Below are 17,212 nucleotides of genomic sequence, written 5' to 3' on the forward strand. Positions count from 1 at the left end.
GTAACATTACAGATCAGTTTGAGGAGGGGGCAGCAGTCTATCTCCTTAAAAAGACAAACATAGCAGGGTGGAGGATGGAGGGATAAGGTCAGTCTAAATGAGGCAGTGAAGAAGAAAAAGAATGTTTTGACTTGAATGTTTGGAGGCTGTTTGTCTCTTTTGTGAAGGACGACTGACTGATGCTTTAGTGTGAGAGAGTTTGAGTCGGGCAGGACATAAAGTCTTTAACTGAAGAAGGATCACAGGAGGACGCTGAGACAGTCGGACTAATTGTGCCTTAACCTGCATCATTACGTCAAGATTTACCACCATCCTATTTCCCATCCATCAGCAGGTACCGCGGTTCATCAGCGCATACCACAATGCATCAGTGGGTACCACAATTCATCGGCGGGTACTGCGATTCATTGGTGGGTACCACAGTTCATCAGTGAGTACCACGGTTCATCAGCGGGTATCACAATTCATCAGCTGGTTCCAGGGTTCATCAGCTGGTTCCACGGTTCATCAGCCGGTATCACGGTTCATCAGCCGGTTCCAGGGTTCATCAGCTGGTTCCACGGTTCATCAGCCGGTATCACAGTTCATCAGCGGGTATCACAATTCATCAGCCGGTTCCAGGGTTCATCAGCGGGTATCACGGTTCATCAGCGGGTATCACGGTTCATCAGCCGGTTCCAGGGTTCATCAGCCGGTTCCAGGGTTCATCAGCCGGTTCCAGGGTTCATCAGCGGGTATCACGGTTCATCAGCCGGTATCACGGTTCATCAGCCGGTATCACGGTTCATCAGCCGGTTCCAGGGTTCATCAGCCGGTTCCAGGGTTCATCAGCCGGTTCCACGGTTCATCAGCCGGTATCACGGTTCATCCGTCGGTATCACGGTTCATCAGCCGGTTCCAGGGTTCATCAGCCGGTTCCACGGTTCATCAGCCGGTATCACGGTTCATCAGCGGGTATCACAATTCATCAGCCGGTTCCAGGGTTCATCAGCGGGTATCACGGTTCATCAGCGGGTATCACGGTTCATCAGCCGGTATCACGGTTCATCAGCCGGTTCCAGGGTTCATCAGCCGGTTCCAGGGTTCATCAGCGGGTATCACGGTTCATCAGCCGGTATCACGGTTCATCAGCCGGTTCCACGGTTCATCAGCCGGTATCACAGTTCATCAGCTGGTTCCACGGTTCATCAGCCGGTATCACAGTTCATCAGCTGGTTCCACGGTTCATCAGCCGGTATCACAATTCATCAGCCGGTTCCAGGGTTCATCAGCCGGTGTATTAGTCTGTTAATTAGTTGTTCTGTCCTCAAACTGAATGTCAAACAGCTGATCTGGCAGAAATTTGGCCTGATTGTAAAATGAGTCATAAGATGAATTCAGGGTTAAAGTTGGACTTCATCTGTAGAGTCTGACTGACTTCAGCTGACTGACACTGTGGACATAAACGCCGGAGGACAGAAGTCAACTACGTCTCCCACAGTGCATTTCACTAACAGCCAATCACAGATCAACCGTGAGCTGAAACTGAAGATAGCTCTCTGCTAAAACATTCAACAGTTTGATCAGTTCAGTTTCATGGACGAGCCTCCCCTCCATCACTGCAGTTACTTAGGCTCATGGGTATCGTAGTATTTAGAGCCATGTGTCAGGATGGAGATGTCTACATGACGACTGTAACGTCTCTGCAGTGTGTTTCAGTCATTCAGCACACTCCACTCAGGTTCTCCTTAAAAGGAAACTTTACTACAAGGAAAAGAAAACTTCCTGCATCTGAGACACCTCCCACTTTACTCCTCGTCTGGAGAGAAACTTACTGAGAAACTCCAGAAAGAAAACGAGAAGATTTGGCAGAAAAAGAAGAATAAGAAGAGATTAAATAAAACATAAAACAACAGACAGCAGCGAGATGTGTCTGTATCTTTAGCTCCAAAAAAGGAAGTGATCAGTAAACAAGAGGAAACTCTGCCTCCTCCTCCTCGTCTCATGTAAGGAGAGGAAACAGGGTGGGTGTGGTCTGCTGGTGTTTCTGTAGAAAGTGAGCGACTCCTCGTTCAGACTGTGTACAGTCGTTCTTCACCATGTCCTTGTTTAGTTGCGTTCATCTCCTCCTCTGCTCCTCCTCCTCCTCCTCCCTCATAGCTTCATTCTTCACTCGTTTGTTTCAGCTCGTTACATCCATCTGCTTTCACTTATCACGTATTAATGTACATACTGTACACCACTACAAACATACACAGCATCTGTTAGCTTAGCATGTGCTAAAGATTTGATTTATTTCATATGACACTACATTTTATCTGAATGGCTAAATATTTTTTATATATCATATTGTCATGTTTTTATTGTATTTTGTGTATTGCAGTTTAAATAATGTCTAAAATAGCTATATAACATGTAAATCCACAACAATCTGTCTGCTAGTTACTGTAACATTGTAAAGGTAGCTACAAACAGCTTTTAGCTTACCCTTAGCTTTTGATAAGTTAGCAGTTTATTGCTAACATTTATTAGTCAGATATGTGAGCCATCAGACAAGCTAGCTGTTAGCTAAAAACATTTGTGATTTAGTTCATGACTGATCGTTAAGTTCCACCACTGACAGAAAAAGTTCATTTGCACGTTATTATTTTACAACATTATCAGAATTCTAACATTTTCTTAAGAAGGTAAAGAGTCAACAGAGTTTATTAAAATATCTGAATCTATATCTGAATATCTGTGTTTAACACCAGTTACTGTTGTTTCTCTCAGCTGTAACATGAATCACCTACGAACAGTTAATGCTACTACTCCACTAAACTTTGGAGGTTAGCAACACTAGTTTCCTCTGCATCAGTCTTTGTGCTAAGCTAAGCTAATCACATCATGTCAGTAAATGTGGGACTGTTCCTTTAAAACATTGTCAGTCACCTCCTTTATACCAACAGATATTTCTCTAAGATGACACGTAAATCCCCCATAGGGGAAATTAGCATCACATTGTTTATTATCATAAATAATTTCAATCAAAATACACAAAATTAACAAAATCATGACGTTTTATGTATTTTTTATGTTTTAAGCAGCAATCAGCAAGTTTAACCCACAATCTGACAGTTTTCCTTCAGTGTGTGGGTGAAGCTGACTCCACCTGCTTCACCTCCATTCATTCACACTCATACAACACACACACACACACACACACACACACACACACAGACACACACTCTGCCTGGACTTTGACCGAAAATGGGAAAACAGCTGGACTCCTTACAGGGTTGTCTGAAACTGTTTCTGATTGGCTGACAAACATCAACACACGGCAAGCTGCTCACAACCAGCTCAGGAATGTGTGTGTGTGTGTGTGTGTGTGTGTGTGTGTGTGTGTGTGTGTGTGTGTGTGTGTGTTCTGACTGTTCTGACTTTTTTCTGTTTATGGCAACAGGAGACCAGTGGTGGAAGAGTACTCATGTTTTACTTCATTAAAAGTAGGGAAACAAAAGTGTAAAAGTCCTGCATTCAAAATTCTACTCAAGTAAAAGTGCAAAAGTATTAGCAATACACTTAAAGTACCAGGAGTAAAAGTACTCATTGTGAAGAATGGCCCATCTGAGAATCATATATTTTGGGTTACTGGATCATATTTGTTGATGCATTGAAGGACCAGTGTGCAGGATTTAGCGGCACCTGGTAGTGAAGATGTACACTGCAAAACACTGACCAGCAGTCGCCTCAAGCTCCTCGTCCACGGGTGCAGGAGCAGGGTGGGAAACCTCCGGCCTCCGGCACGTATACGGCCACGCTGCTCCAAACTGACTCTGTCAAAGGCTGACCCGAACCTGGAAAACCAGCATCATCATCATCATCATCATCATCATCATCATCATCATCATCAGACATCAGATGCCTCATTAAAGAGAAGCAGTTCCGGCCTTCGCAGAGGTTACTGTGATCACCCTCGTCTTCCTCAGGTCAGTACATCAGTAACACAGATACTGAAGGATTATATGTTGGTTTAAGTATCTTCTCGAGGTAGAAGAAGTGTTTTTAGAAAGTTTTAAAAACAAGTAAAATACTTCATTACCTCATCTTCAAACTGGGTATGGGTGGTGTGGACTTCTAGCTCTGCTTTGGTCCACACCACCTGTTTCCTTCTCTTCTGTTCATCTTCAGTTCAGGTTCAATCACCTGAAACTGCTGCTTCTGCTGCCACCTGGTGGTTAAAAGATGTACCTTCAGTCAGAGAGTCATCTAACGTTGTTCTGTAACAGGAGCACAAACTCCTCCCCCACCTCCTCTCCTCCCCCACCTCTCCCTCTCTACATCCTCCTGTCTTCCACTGTGTCATGTATTGGCCTGTGGCTCCCCCTGCAGGAGACACTGAGGTGATGCAGTGTACTCACACTGCAGTAATACACAGCGACCTGCAGGTGGAGCTTCGGTTTCTGGTTAAACATCAGAAAAGGAGACTTTGATTTTTCTCTTAATGTCAGATTCAGTTTGAGCAACCAGAAAATATTTCAATTTGACCTGAAGGTCACCTGGACACGCAGGTGACAGTAAGTCTATTTTATGCAGCTTCATAGGTTGTGTCGATCCTCTCTAACCTGTCTACCTGTCACCTGTTGGCTGGATGTCTCTGAGTACACCTGGTGAGTTTCACCTCTTTTTTCTTCTTGTTGATAAATTAAAGCAGATTAAAATCTCAGATAATAAACAACGGAAAATGATTCTGGACTCTTCAGGCAAGATTTCCCAGAAAGTTTCCCGAAGTTTCCCAGAAAATGTTTCCACTGGCCAGTGAGACGCTGCAGGAAGTGACACACACACACGCACACGCACACACACACACACACACGCACGCGCACACACACACACACGCGCACACACACACACACACACACACAGGGCAAACAGAGGGACCACAGGAAACACAAAGACCAGTGAACTGCAGGGAAATGAGGCTGAGGTGATTCTTCATAGTTGCAGACGGGGGGGGGGGGCTTTCCATTGTTTTTCCATTGTTTTGTGATTTTATGCATAAAAACATTTTCTACTTTAGCCAATGAAAGCGTAGAATTACAGACGACCTTCATGGCCTGTTGTTACCTGTTGTAACCTGACAGGTGATTAAAATCTGAGAGCACAAGTCTTCTGTTCATCTTCATTCATGAAAATATTGTGCAACAACTCAATGTGTTTCAACAGGTCTGTGTGTGTGTGTGTGTATTTTTTGTATACTTATACTGCACTAGTTTTCAGTGTACACTGTAGTTTTTATTGTACTGTTTGTGACATCAGTCATGTCAAAGACGTCTTTGTGCTGTGTTGCAGAGATATCCACTGAAGTTAGCATGCTAACCGGCTAGCCGTGGTCTGTACCACTTTGTTGTTTCCTCTACCATAGCCTTAAGGGGTGGACCTGTCCCCCCAATGCGGCCCCCGCCTCCCCATGAAAGAAACAAGTTTTATGTTTGTTGCACTCTGAATTCTTAATTTCAGGGTGATCAAATCACAGGCCTGTTTCTGCTTCCTCTGCTGCGTTCCTGCAGAATCACTGAGACACATTTCAGTCATTAGACTATTCCGAAATTAGCCTTGCGGACTAACTGGCTAGCCTAGCTAGCTTGCCCTGTATTGCAGTGTGATATTATAGCATTGCTGGTTCGTGCAGCAGTTGATGTTTGGCGTTCACAGTCACATGGAGAGTATGTCCATGTCATTTTACTGCCCTGAAATACTTTTAGTTACTGCTGCTCTCACTACAAACTCACACACATACACACACAACATCGTCTTCCCTGTTGTCAAAATCTCCGTCGAGCATCCACCTCTTCTTTGTGTTTCCTATGCGTGTGTGTTGTGGGCGTGGCCGCTCACCTGCAGCCCATCATCTCATCAGCCTGAAGTATATCAGCCCTGGTTCGTCAGCCACTCGTCGTCAGACTGCAGTTTGTCATCGTCCAGCATTGACCTGCAACGCTTCACCGCGGACGCCAGCTCAGCTCGCCGTCTCTCCTCCCAAAACTCTTAATAAACACGAGTTAAACTGTCTATGTCCGACTTCTGCTTTTGAATTAACTGAACAAAACCTCTGAGATCAACGGTCGCTCACACAATGGATTTAATAGTTATAATAATAGTTATAATAATAATATAATAATAATATAATAATATTATAATAATAATAATAATAATAATAATAATAATAATAATAGCAATCTCTACAGCTCAACACATAAATTGACATTAATGAAAATATGATAGATAAAAAATAACATTTCCTGACATAAAATAATCAAATAGAGTAAAATAAGGAGAGGAAGAGATAAAACAAAGATTTGGTGACAAACACCAAACTGAGTCCGAAGGAATTTATCTCAGTTTCTCTCTCTGAACTTTACAACCTACGGTTTCAGTTTTATTCTGGTTGAGCTGTAAAATGCTCTGCGACATCCCGACATTAACTTTTAAAAAGGGAATCAGCTGGTCCTGTGTCCTCAGAGGACACAGCCACATAAAGCTGTGTGTCATCGACATAAAGAGATTACTGAGGGGAAAAATACAGAGATTAAAAGACCCTAAGATCGGTCAATGAGGGACCCCACAGGTTATTTTGAAGGTTTTGGAAAAGTCATTATTGATTGTCTGTAAGAAAGAGGAACAAGAGGAGGAACAGGAAGAGGAACAGGTTCCTGACAGGACAATTTGATCCCTTGGTCCATTTTAAAGAACTGAGTGAGCAGCTGTGTCAAAAGCAGCGTTCACACCTGAGGCTTTAGTGCCACCTACAGGACTTCTGATGTCACTCCCTACTGTCACAAAGGACTGAAACACAGTTTGAATCATTAGTTGGCTGTAAACACGTTTTTCTGACATCAGGAGATTGATCCTAAACGCCTTGGGGAGCTCGCCGTGTTGCATCGACGATCAAAAATCTCCTCAGACACTGCATGAAAACACTTACAAAAGGTAGGTTGGGTTTGGATGGATGTGGAGGACTTTGGTGTTCATTTCAGCATCAACCAGGCTAAAACCGTGGTGCAGGGTTCGCTAACACCGTATGCTAGGTGTTTCTTCACATGTTGACTTCACTGTGGAGTCCTATATTTTGGTTTGTTCGCACTTTCTTGTTTGCTCCATAATTCCACACGTGTCCAGAAGTTTGACGGGTAAAACAGTCTTGTTTGTGGAGGATGTATTCGGGTCCCGTCCTTCAGCAGTCGAAGCTGGTGGACTTGCCTCGACATGCGACGGACGTCACTGACTCACTCCGTGGGAGAGTTCAGATATTTGTTACAGGTGTCAGAGCCTGGGGGCAGCTGAAGGCTCAGAGACACAGAGTCTGTGTGGGTGGAGGCTTGTTTCTACAGGTCCAGGATCGGCCCAAAGCTCCCCTCTAGCTTTAGACAGCAGAGCTTAAACGTTTAAAGTGAAGCGAGGCCTCAGACTGACTTGCGTCATCTGGTTTTTCACTCTCAGAGCGCATTTCCAGAAAAGTGACCCTTTAAGTAGATTTGAACTTGTTCTTTGGAAGTACGAGGCAGGATCTCCGTTTTGCAGGCTGTTATCATCTCCAGGCTTTTCCCGTCTTGACTCTTAATGTTGAACTTTCTTACAGGAAGTGACCTGGCCTGCAGCCGACATCACTTCCTTCCTGAGGATTTCTCCTCCCCGTCCTTGTTCCACTTCATTGTTCTGTGCTTTTATTCTGAGGGCTGTTTTCCTTTTACTTGGGAATTTCTGCTTTACTTCTTCTGTCATCCAAACAGACTAAAACTGTGGTTTCCCTTCACTTCCTGTGTGATGTGGACTTCCTGCAGATCTCTGATTGGATGTGACTGCTGTTCAGTCTGCACTGAGTCAGTTGGAGCTGAAGCAGTGGCTGCTGGGAGTCAAATGCTTCTCCTGTGACTCATTGGGTCAAATGTACACAGTGTGTACTTTGTGTGTGTCACACCGTTATCTAAGGTTTGCAAATGTCAAGATGACAGAAAGTTCTCAGAACTGACTCTGATTCTGCTGTGACTGAGCGGCTGCACCTCCAACACTCACCGTGTTTCACCACATCGTACCTGCTCCATCACTGCTGTGCATGGTGGAAAAGAACAAAGTACTTTTTCTCAAAGTACTCACTCAAGGTGCATTTTGGGGTGTTTGGACTTTGCGGAAGCATTTCTGCTTCATTTTTCAGAGTGAAATATTTTTACTGTCAGCAGTAGTTACTTAACAGAAGACGATTTCTGTAAGATTGTACACATGAAACAGGTGGTACTTGTGTACTTTTACTGCTGATACTTTAGAGGATGTTGACATGTTAATGTCAAAGCGGAGGATTTACTATCAGCTCCTGGACCTCGGATACAGAACGTGTCTCTTGTCTCTGGGACGCAGTAACTCGTGTCAGTATGGACGAACTGTCTGAGCCTCGTCTGTCTCGCCGTCCTGCTGGTCCAATCACAGGAGATGTGACGTTCATGAACTGATAAATGTTCTTTTGTTCCCACCAATCATTTCAGACCTCTGACCGTGAATGAGAACCAGGTGCAGACCTGTGAGGACCAGGTCTGACGAGTCCTGATTTATAAAATTGAGACAACTCACCAATGAGGTCTCGTGGTAATCCACCAATCATTAACACTCTGACAAAACGCTTTGGTTACGGTGTCAAAGGTCAAGATGATCCAATCCAGTAAAATATTAATCCTAAACGCTCTAATATTCCACAGAAAGCTGTTTAACCATTTCAAACTAGCTGGTAGACGTGTTAACCTTCCATGTTTTCTCCAGTAAGCATGTACACATAGGAAACATGCTGGTTTCAAGACGGCCGCTACACTCTGACCTTTGGATTGACACGTCACTTGACCAATTAGGATCATCCATGTCATGTCCACAGAACAATAAGACCCAACAAGAGTCGGGAGCGCCTTGTTCTCTTCTTTCATGTGAAGATGGAGTCATGAGACCTCAGCATGCAGGTTCATCCTGGTCCAGGTTCAATGGAAACTGATAACAATACCACACAAACTCATTATCTTCATGTTTTTCTCACAGTATGTCAGTGTGTTCTCCAAAAAATAGCCATTTACTATGTTTGTGTGAGTGAATATCTTTCTATTCATGTTTAAGCTGTGTATCTTCATGTTGAGGCGTTCACATACCCTCCGACCAGCCCGACACACATCACGCTTCTGCTCTGAGCTGAAGATGCTGAGAAGGAGGTCAGGCTACAAAAGATACTGAAAATAATTGAATAGTTCACAATGCAGTAAATGTACACTTGATTTTATCAGTGAACCACAGATTTTCATTTGAGGAAACCCTGAAGACAGCGACGTGCTTCAGGTTGAATCTGTTGGATTCACCACATCTTCACTTTTTCATGTGAACGTTGGTGTTATATTTGGTCACTGCAAACACACACTTCCTGTGTAAACACACACAGAACAACCATTTATGAAATAACACACCTGAGGAGACACGACACACCTGCACTCACACACACTTAAATATTAATAAAACGAAGCTGGTTCCTTTTTCTCTTCACAAACCTCCTGCAGAAACCTTCAGTTTGGACCTTCAGCCGCTACCATCGGGTCAGATCCTGTTCATCTCCTTCTGATTGGCTGAGCTCATCTTACTGCAGGAGAAAACAGGAGAAAGTTGACCTTGAATCAAATAAATTCAAAGCCAGAACAGAATTTCAGCTTTGGTGCAGGAACAAATTCAGTCTTTAGTGAGAAAATCTTCATGAATGACTCAGCACTTTGACATTCAGGGTGGCAGGAAAAATCAGAAACAATAAAAAGATGAGAGACAATGAGTCACACTCACACACACACACACACACACACACACACTTTACCAGCGCTGTGTTATCAGCCAGGTCACGATCTTTAGACGACTGTATTTCCTGAAACATCAGCTTCAGCTCGTGCGGACGTCGTCCTCACGGCGTCTGTGGGGGGACGGAGTGTTTCTGCAGAACTCCAAATGACTGTCAGTGTTCTGGTTTCAGCAGCAGGTCACACGTCACAAACACAACTCACATTTTAGGAAATCTGTGAGACACAAATATTTTGCTTTTCTTCATAAAGTTTATTCACAGATGGGAGTGATACAAACACTGTTTTCACATTTCATTCAGTCAGTATTCATCCACACACACTGGTCAGCTCACTGGTTCCCTGTGTTCACCGTCTGAAGCAGCTTCAGCGTCACACTTCAGTCATTCCACCGTCTTCAATCCCACTTTAATAAATATCATAACATTATAAATAAAAGATAAAATAGAAGAAACCTTTCATAAAAACCATGGTGGTCAACACTTTGCAAGGTTGTTCAATATGAACATTTTTTTCTGATGCTTTAAAAATAATCTTTAAGCTGGATATGAACATAATTCAACACAAAGACATGAATGCCCAATATTACACTGCAAAAAACTCCTCTTCACATGTCATCTGCTGTTGAATCTTAAAATCCAACTTTCACGCGTTATTTTCTTGATTGTGGTGCATTAATCGCTGTGTTTGGTGTCTTCAAACAAGCTGATTTCATTGAGATGAGCGGCTCATTTTGAGAAAATGAGGAATTTAGGACAAAATGATGAGAAACTTTTTGCAGTATGAACAGATTACAGTCCCACAGGTCTCATTAATTTAGTCAGTCCTGTTTGAGTTCTGAAATAAATACATGAAAAAAGATTTCTGAGCAGCACGGCAGAAACGTGTTCATCTGAGATTCAGACCAGATCAGAAACCAGCAAGACTTTAGAAACCTTCCCAACCAGCTCAGGAGCCGTTCTTCCAGAGCGTCAGAAACCTTTTGAACAGTTCAGAATTTCTGTACCAGTTCAGAAACCTTACAGCCAGTTGGAAAACTTCATGTTCGGTTTAGAAACTAGTCTGTTGAAGCAGCTTTCAGCTCGTGTTCAAACCTCTTGTTCAGTTGTTTCCTTCAGTTCAGAGAGCTTTTATTCCACTCTGAAACTCACTGATTGGTTCTGAAACCAGATTTCTCCATCAGTTGAGAAACTCTCCGTCAGCAGTTCAGTCGTGCTGTGTGCGCAGCGTCCCGGCTAGCCAGTCCCAGTGGGTGAAGTAAGGGGCATAGTTGCATTTGAACGTGAGGTGGTGGAGGTCATGGTGGCGGGCCCCGCCATACAGCCCCAGTGGCACCAGGCGGTGGGTGGCCCAGGGCAGGTCATAGCCACAGTGGTCCTCCACCGACAGCCAGATGTTGACCAGGAAGAAGGCCAGTTCAGTGAGCGGGTGGCAGCCCAGCAGGACGGTGTTGACGGTGGCGAAGAAACCCAAACTGAGAGTCTCCCAGATGCCAGAGTACTCGGCGGTGAGGGCGGAGGGAGAGGTGTAGGTGTGGTGCACCTGGAGGAGGAGAAGAAGAAGACACATGAAGGTGGAGCGACATTTTTTAGATGTCAGAAAATGTAGAAACAAAAATTAAAATGATTGGCCGGATGATTCTTTGTCTTTATTTAACGGTTCCTCCTCGACTGTCATGCTGTTTGCATTATTAACAATGATGTGAGACATAAATCTCTGTCATCATTTCTTCAGAAAATGTTATCGGCTGCTGGTTTTAGCTCTGGATACAGGGTTTCCATCTGTCACAGGTGAGTGATTAATAGACTGAGTTCAGGTACGAACCTTGTGGAAGTTGCGGTACAGCCAGGGCACTTTGTGGTGCAGCAGGTGCCAGATAAAGCTCTGGAAGTCAAAGAGCAGCAGGCAGACCAGCACCTGAGCTAGCAGGTGGGGCAGGGGCGGGGCCTCCTTGGGCAGGTGGATGGGCCTCAGGTACCAGTGCATCACTGTCAGCGGGAAGATGAAGACCAGGTGATTGTAGAGCGTCAGAGCCAGGCAGCTCCGTATCGAGGCCCAGCTGATGGAGCTCTGAGGCTGCAGCTTGTACCTGCGCACCAGGGCCCACCTGGTGGACAGCAGGTCCAGGAGTAGAAAGGGCAGGCAGAAGGACAGGTAGATGGACAAGGAGAAGATAACGGGGAAGAAAGGTGAGCGCAGGAGGGAGGCGTGTCCCAGCACGAAGGTCCAGAGAGGCTGCAGCAGCATTGTGCCATCAGATTAAGATTCAGACTTTATGTGTTCAGTCTGAGTCTGAGCTTCATGGTTTTATAGGAGCCCAGTCGGACTCTGGACCCCTCCCACCGTGCCCTTATAAGGATTGTTCCTGCTCTTTGAGGAGACGTCAGAGACAGGTGAAGAAATGGAAACTCCGCAGCAAGTTCAGTCACGACTGCATTCAGAGAGGAGACGAGCTGCTGCTCTAAACTGCAGAAACGTGGTTTTCAGGGTCGCTCTGATTTATATTGATTAACATCCTGTCTGTCTGTCTGTCTTGTTATGCCCCGGTTTAGGGGAACCCTTGGCATAACAGATGCGCTCCCTCCAGGCTTCCCACTCCAAAGAAGGCCAGCAACTGGATAAACCAACTTCAAACAATGTGCAGTTTTATTTATCTTCAGGGGAAGAACAGGCCAACAGAACAAACAGAACAAACTGAAATCGCCCTACACTTTCCTAACAAACAAAAGGAAAATAAATGACAAAGTTGTAACCTAAACTCCTGACATAAAACACAGGAGAAAACGGGTGCAAAACAAAAGGCTTCTTCCCCCTACTTCACTGCCCTAACTATTTACAACTATTTACAATATTTACACAAGTTCAGAACTTGGTCTTAATACAAAGGTACACACTTAGATTTTCACACTCTCAGAAGTTACTAATTCAAACCATCTACACATCCTGCTGGTGTCTTTGTGGTGGAAATGCTGGAGAGAGGCCGGGGGAGTGCACGCTGCCGGTTCAAATAGACTGGGGATCCACCCCCTGACCAATCGCGCTGCAGCAGCCATCATCAGGCTCCATCCCTGTTGGAGAGAGAGAGGGAAAAGAGACACACACACACCGGAGGAGGAGACACTGCAGCAAAGAGAAAAAGAAACCCACATACACACTCACAAATGACCCACAGGGTCATAACAGTCTGTATGCACTGAGCGCTTCATGCTGATTAATAGACAGCATGGGGGGGAGGGGTTATCATCAGACTCATCAGTATGTTGATGTGAGAGACTCTGTGTCTTCATGTCCTCAGCAAGTTTTCCTCCGTGAGAAATCTCTGCCGAGCTCTCTTCTTTACATGATTTCAAGAGGGACAGTGAATGCATCACAAGGCTCACTTTCAGTTTCGTTTCTTCGCTTTGCTTATGTCAGTTTCTTACCTGACTAACGAAGCAGCTGGATCAATAACATCATCATCATCGGGACATGCTCCTCTCAGATCAGTGACGAAGGTTTTTCTTTCAGAATGAGGTAAGTTTGCTTCAGTTTGCAAACGTCATGTCCTCCTGTTTCACCTGCAGAAGAAGTGGAGTTATAACAGTTGAATGTAGCTGTGTGCAGATAGAGACATGTCTAACTCTGACTCCCTTTGTGAAGCTTTCAGAGCTGCCAAATAAACAGCTCGCGGCTGTTTGTTGCTTCCTTCTCTGTGGTGCTTTTGTGCCTCCTTGTCTTGGTTTCAAGTCTCTTTGTGGAGGTTTTGAGTCTCGTCCTGACAGACGGTGAAAGCTCTTAAGATCCAGACCTCAGGGACCTCAGTGGTGTTAATCTGCCTCTTAGTGAAAAGCCAGAGTCAATAATACTGGTATGAAACTGGTTAAGATTGCTGCTAAGCTTGTGTGATCAGTACGTGACAATAATGTGTCCTCAGTGGTGAACAGCCAATAAACAGCCTTCCCTCTGTGACCTGCAGTGATCCTCGCAGCACACTTCTCTCAAGACTGCAGCAGCTGCAGAGTCGCTTCACCTGGGACCTGAAGAAGGAAGAGGTCGACCTGAACAACCTGAGCACTCGACTCCAGGACCACATAGACCTTCGGCTGGGACAGCAGGGTGCGGAGGCCCGCTCCTACAGCTTCTTGGCTTATGTCAGGTAAAGTGTCCTCTGCTCACCTGGCAGATCACACATTTGCTGGTACAGCATATCCCTGAACTCATCATTCAGGACTTGTTTGAAACCTGCTGAGACCACATGACCGGGTGTGTAACAGACACTCAGCAGGACTCAAGCCTCCTCAAGGGAACGCTGGAGAGGTGAAGAGGAGGCACAGATGCAGCAGGAGGTGAATTAGAGACACAAATCTCACTCCTCCTCCTCCTACTCCTCCTCCCCCTCCGCACTGATTGGATTCAGTGTGACTTCCAGTGGCGACCAATAAAAATGTCTGAAACACAACAAAAAACAATTCTGTATAAAAAAGAGCAAATCTCATCTCACAACACTCCTCAGGTACCTTCAGGGTCGACCAGAGGAGGCGGTGTCGCTTCTCAAACAATCAGAGAAGATAACCAGAGAGAGTTACGGCGAGGAGAACCTTCGGCGGCTCATTGTGACGTATGGAGACCTGGCCTGGCTGAAATACCACACCGGAGACTACACCCAGTCTCAGAGCTACTGCCAGGCGGTCGAAGACATCCTGGTACGTATGAGGGGAGACCGCTGACTCAAAACTGTCTGTTAAAAACAACATCGTTTTACTCAATCCAGCTGTTTCCAGATTAACCACACAGACCAACTGCAATTTGCACATTAGAATTTCTTTGCTAACATGCCACCGTGTGAATCTATCGCTCGACTGCTCGTTCGTCACCCTCAAGTACAATACAGTGGTAGAGAGCTGAAAATGGAAATTATCATTGGACCAACGCAGCTGATCCTGGCGACTGGTTCAGAAGGACATCCTCCGCTGGAGCACGTTTTACATGATTTGGCCAAAAACAGATGAGCATGAAAAACAAATGAAGTGCATGACACTGATATCAGAGACCCTATCCTCAGGAGGTCAGCAGGAGCACCACTGAGGTTTCATATACTGGATTTATTCCAAAGAGGAGAGAAACAGGAGGAGCAGCCTCCTCTGGTGTTCACACAATGCTTTAGGACAGTTAAAACATGTGCCTCATGTTCTATGAGGAACTTGTGTCAGTACTGGTTTCAATTGTGAACTCATACCTGATCAGAGTCCTAATCAGTCAACAGTTTCTTAATCTAAGTGCTGTTTCTTTCTCCGCCTGCCCCTCTGTCTCTTTACAGCTGACGTATCCCACTGACTCCCCCACAGTTCTCCACCCAGAGGTATACGGAGAAAAAGCTTGGACCTACCTTAAGTTTTTGAAATCTTACTACCCCAAAGGCATCGACTGTTTCCGTCAAGCATTGAAGCTGCAGCCTGATGACAGCGAGTGGAATGCCGGCTATGCTATTGCCCTCTACCGCACAGAACCGGTCAGTTTACTAAGAAAACGTGATGAAAATGAACAAAATTCAAGTCATAATGACTCTTGGCTGCATCAAACTGGCACATTGAGTTGAGGGCCCCATCAGTGGTTTGATGATTCAATCAGCTAATTCAGTGTCAACATGTTTCTAAGAAGTTTCAGAGACTTCTAAGCTTCTCTCAGAAGGTGGAAGAAGATTTGTAGGCCAGGAATGTAAAACAGTAAACTGACAGAGGTCTCATTTACAGAGGGTTTCAGGAACATCCAACCAAGATGAGGAGTCACCGGCCACCAAACAGCTTCGCCGAGCCCTGGAGATCAACCCCGACGATGGTGTTCTGCTGTCAATGCTGGCCCTGAAGCTGGTCGAGTACAACAATCATCGAGAGGCTGAAGGCCTGGTAGAGAGCGCACTGAAGCTAGATCAAGACAACCCTCACGTCATGCGCTACATAGCCAAATATTTTCGCATTCAGGTAGGTCTGAGTTACTCTCAGGTTAGCCGAAGAAAATACTTACTGTGATGTATTATCCATCGATCCATTTAATCTGGGTTTTGGTCGCAACGGCGGCAGGTTTAACAGAGTAGTTAAGAAATTCTTCTCCAGATATCCTCCAGCACTTCCTGGGCAATACCTAAACATTCCCAGGCCAAATGGGATACACGGTGTACACTGTATATTATACTACTGAATATGCGATACCTGATCTTCATATGACACTGAAGCGGCACGTCAGGCCAATTCCACCAGAAAGTCAGGATCAGCACAGCATCTCAGGACAAAGCTCGTTCACTTCTGTGCTTTGGCGATGGAGAGCATTTCGCCTACCTCTGTGACCTCCGGAGGTCAGAGACATCAAAGTCCCTGAGTCCTGTAACTCTGCCTCCTCTTCAGAACCCAGTGATTATGAATTCCCTCCTGGTCGCTCATCATGTGAGGCGACTGTTCGAGCTGGTGGGTGGGGGACTGGTTATGCATCTTCTTTTGTTTCTGACCTAAAAATGAACTGTGTGTCCATGATCCAGGGAGAGGATGAGCGGTCCATAGATCTGCTGAAGCGAGCACTGGAGAGGACCAAGCATTCAGCTTTCATCCAGCACCAGCTGGCTATGTGCTACAAGAAAAAGAAGATTGCTGAACAGAGCAGAAGGCCCTGCAACAAGCAAAGTACAGGCACACATACGAAGCTCCAAACATACTATCCCATAATACGTACAACCTAAGATAAACTGTTATTCTGCACGACTCTAGAGGTGAAGCAGTGGAGGCATATATGTATTCAGCACCTGGACGAAGCAGTCAAGATAAAGCCTTCATTTGTCCTCGCGATTGCTGATCTGGCACTGCTGTATGGAGAGGACAAGAACCTGAGCAGGTTCGCTGCCTCTTGCCTGTTTTCTTTCTGTTATTCGACTTCATTTGACCAACTGTTTCTCCAGCCACCCACTGTCCACCATCTTTCTCTTCATCATCATCACCATCATCATCATCTGTTTGTCTCTCAGAGCTGAGGAATTGTTCCAACTGGGCTTGCAGAATTTATCAACAACAGAAAAAAGCATTTGTCAGGTTCTTCATCTGCGTTATGCAGAATTTCACCACTATCACACCAAACAGGAGGCCGAAGCGATCTCTCAGTACACTGAGGTGGGTTCATGTCTGCATGCGTGTTGCTAATACGCAAAATAATTGACTGAATAAGCTCACCTACCCTGATCTACCTGAGAACTACAAAACAAAATGATTGATACAATTTTTGTTAATACAAAGACTGACTTGCTTTGGAAAAGCAGACTTTTGAAAAACTTTAGGACGGATTGATAACTGTACTGATCTGTGTTCTGGTTTGTTCATTCAACAGGGTCTGATGTTAACACGGGACACATGGGAGTGGAAACAATG

General features: G+C 45.1%; 2 protein-coding genes across 2 annotated transcripts in view; one reads left to right on the top strand and one right to left on the bottom strand.

Annotated features, from left to right (window-relative positions):
• Nucleotides 1-10,114: 10,114 nt before the first annotated feature.
• ch25h (cholesterol 25-hydroxylase) lies at nt 10,115-12,381 on the bottom strand. Its single transcript, XM_076760261.1, has 2 exons — nt 11,652-12,381; nt 10,115-11,369 (listed from the first exon to the last, which is right to left on the bottom strand). The coding sequence occupies exons 1-2, from the start codon at nt 12,072-12,074 to the stop codon at nt 11,034-11,036; spliced, it is 759 nt and encodes a 252-aa protein (XP_076616376.1). The 5' UTR covers nt 12,075-12,381; the 3' UTR covers nt 10,115-11,033.
• An 864-nt stretch (nt 12,382-13,245) lies between these two features.
• The window catches only part of LOC143339153 (antiviral innate immune response effector IFIT1-like), a 5,510-nt gene continuing 1,543 nt past the window's right edge, over nt 13,246-17,212 (top strand). The window contains exons 1-9 of the mRNA XM_076760224.1: nt 13,246-13,340; nt 13,783-13,962; nt 14,320-14,509; nt 15,124-15,315; nt 15,557-15,784; nt 16,336-16,477; nt 16,562-16,685; nt 16,816-16,957; nt 17,172-17,212. The exon at nt 17,172-17,212 is cut by the window's right edge and continues 7 nt beyond it. Coding sequence (XP_076616339.1) covers nt 13,336-13,340; nt 13,783-13,962; nt 14,320-14,509; nt 15,124-15,315; nt 15,557-15,784; nt 16,336-16,477; nt 16,562-16,685; nt 16,816-16,957; nt 17,172-17,212 — 1,244 coding nt within the window. The 5' untranslated portion in view covers nt 13,246-13,335. The remainder of the gene's footprint in view (nt 13,341-13,782; nt 13,963-14,319; nt 14,510-15,123; nt 15,316-15,556; nt 15,785-16,335; nt 16,478-16,561; nt 16,686-16,815; nt 16,958-17,171) is intronic.

Source organism: Chaetodon auriga, chromosome 20 (genome assembly GCF_051107435.1).
Source record: "Chaetodon auriga isolate fChaAug3 chromosome 20, fChaAug3.hap1, whole genome shotgun sequence".
NCBI lineage: Eukaryota > Metazoa > Chordata > Actinopteri > Chaetodontiformes > Chaetodontidae > Chaetodon > Chaetodon auriga.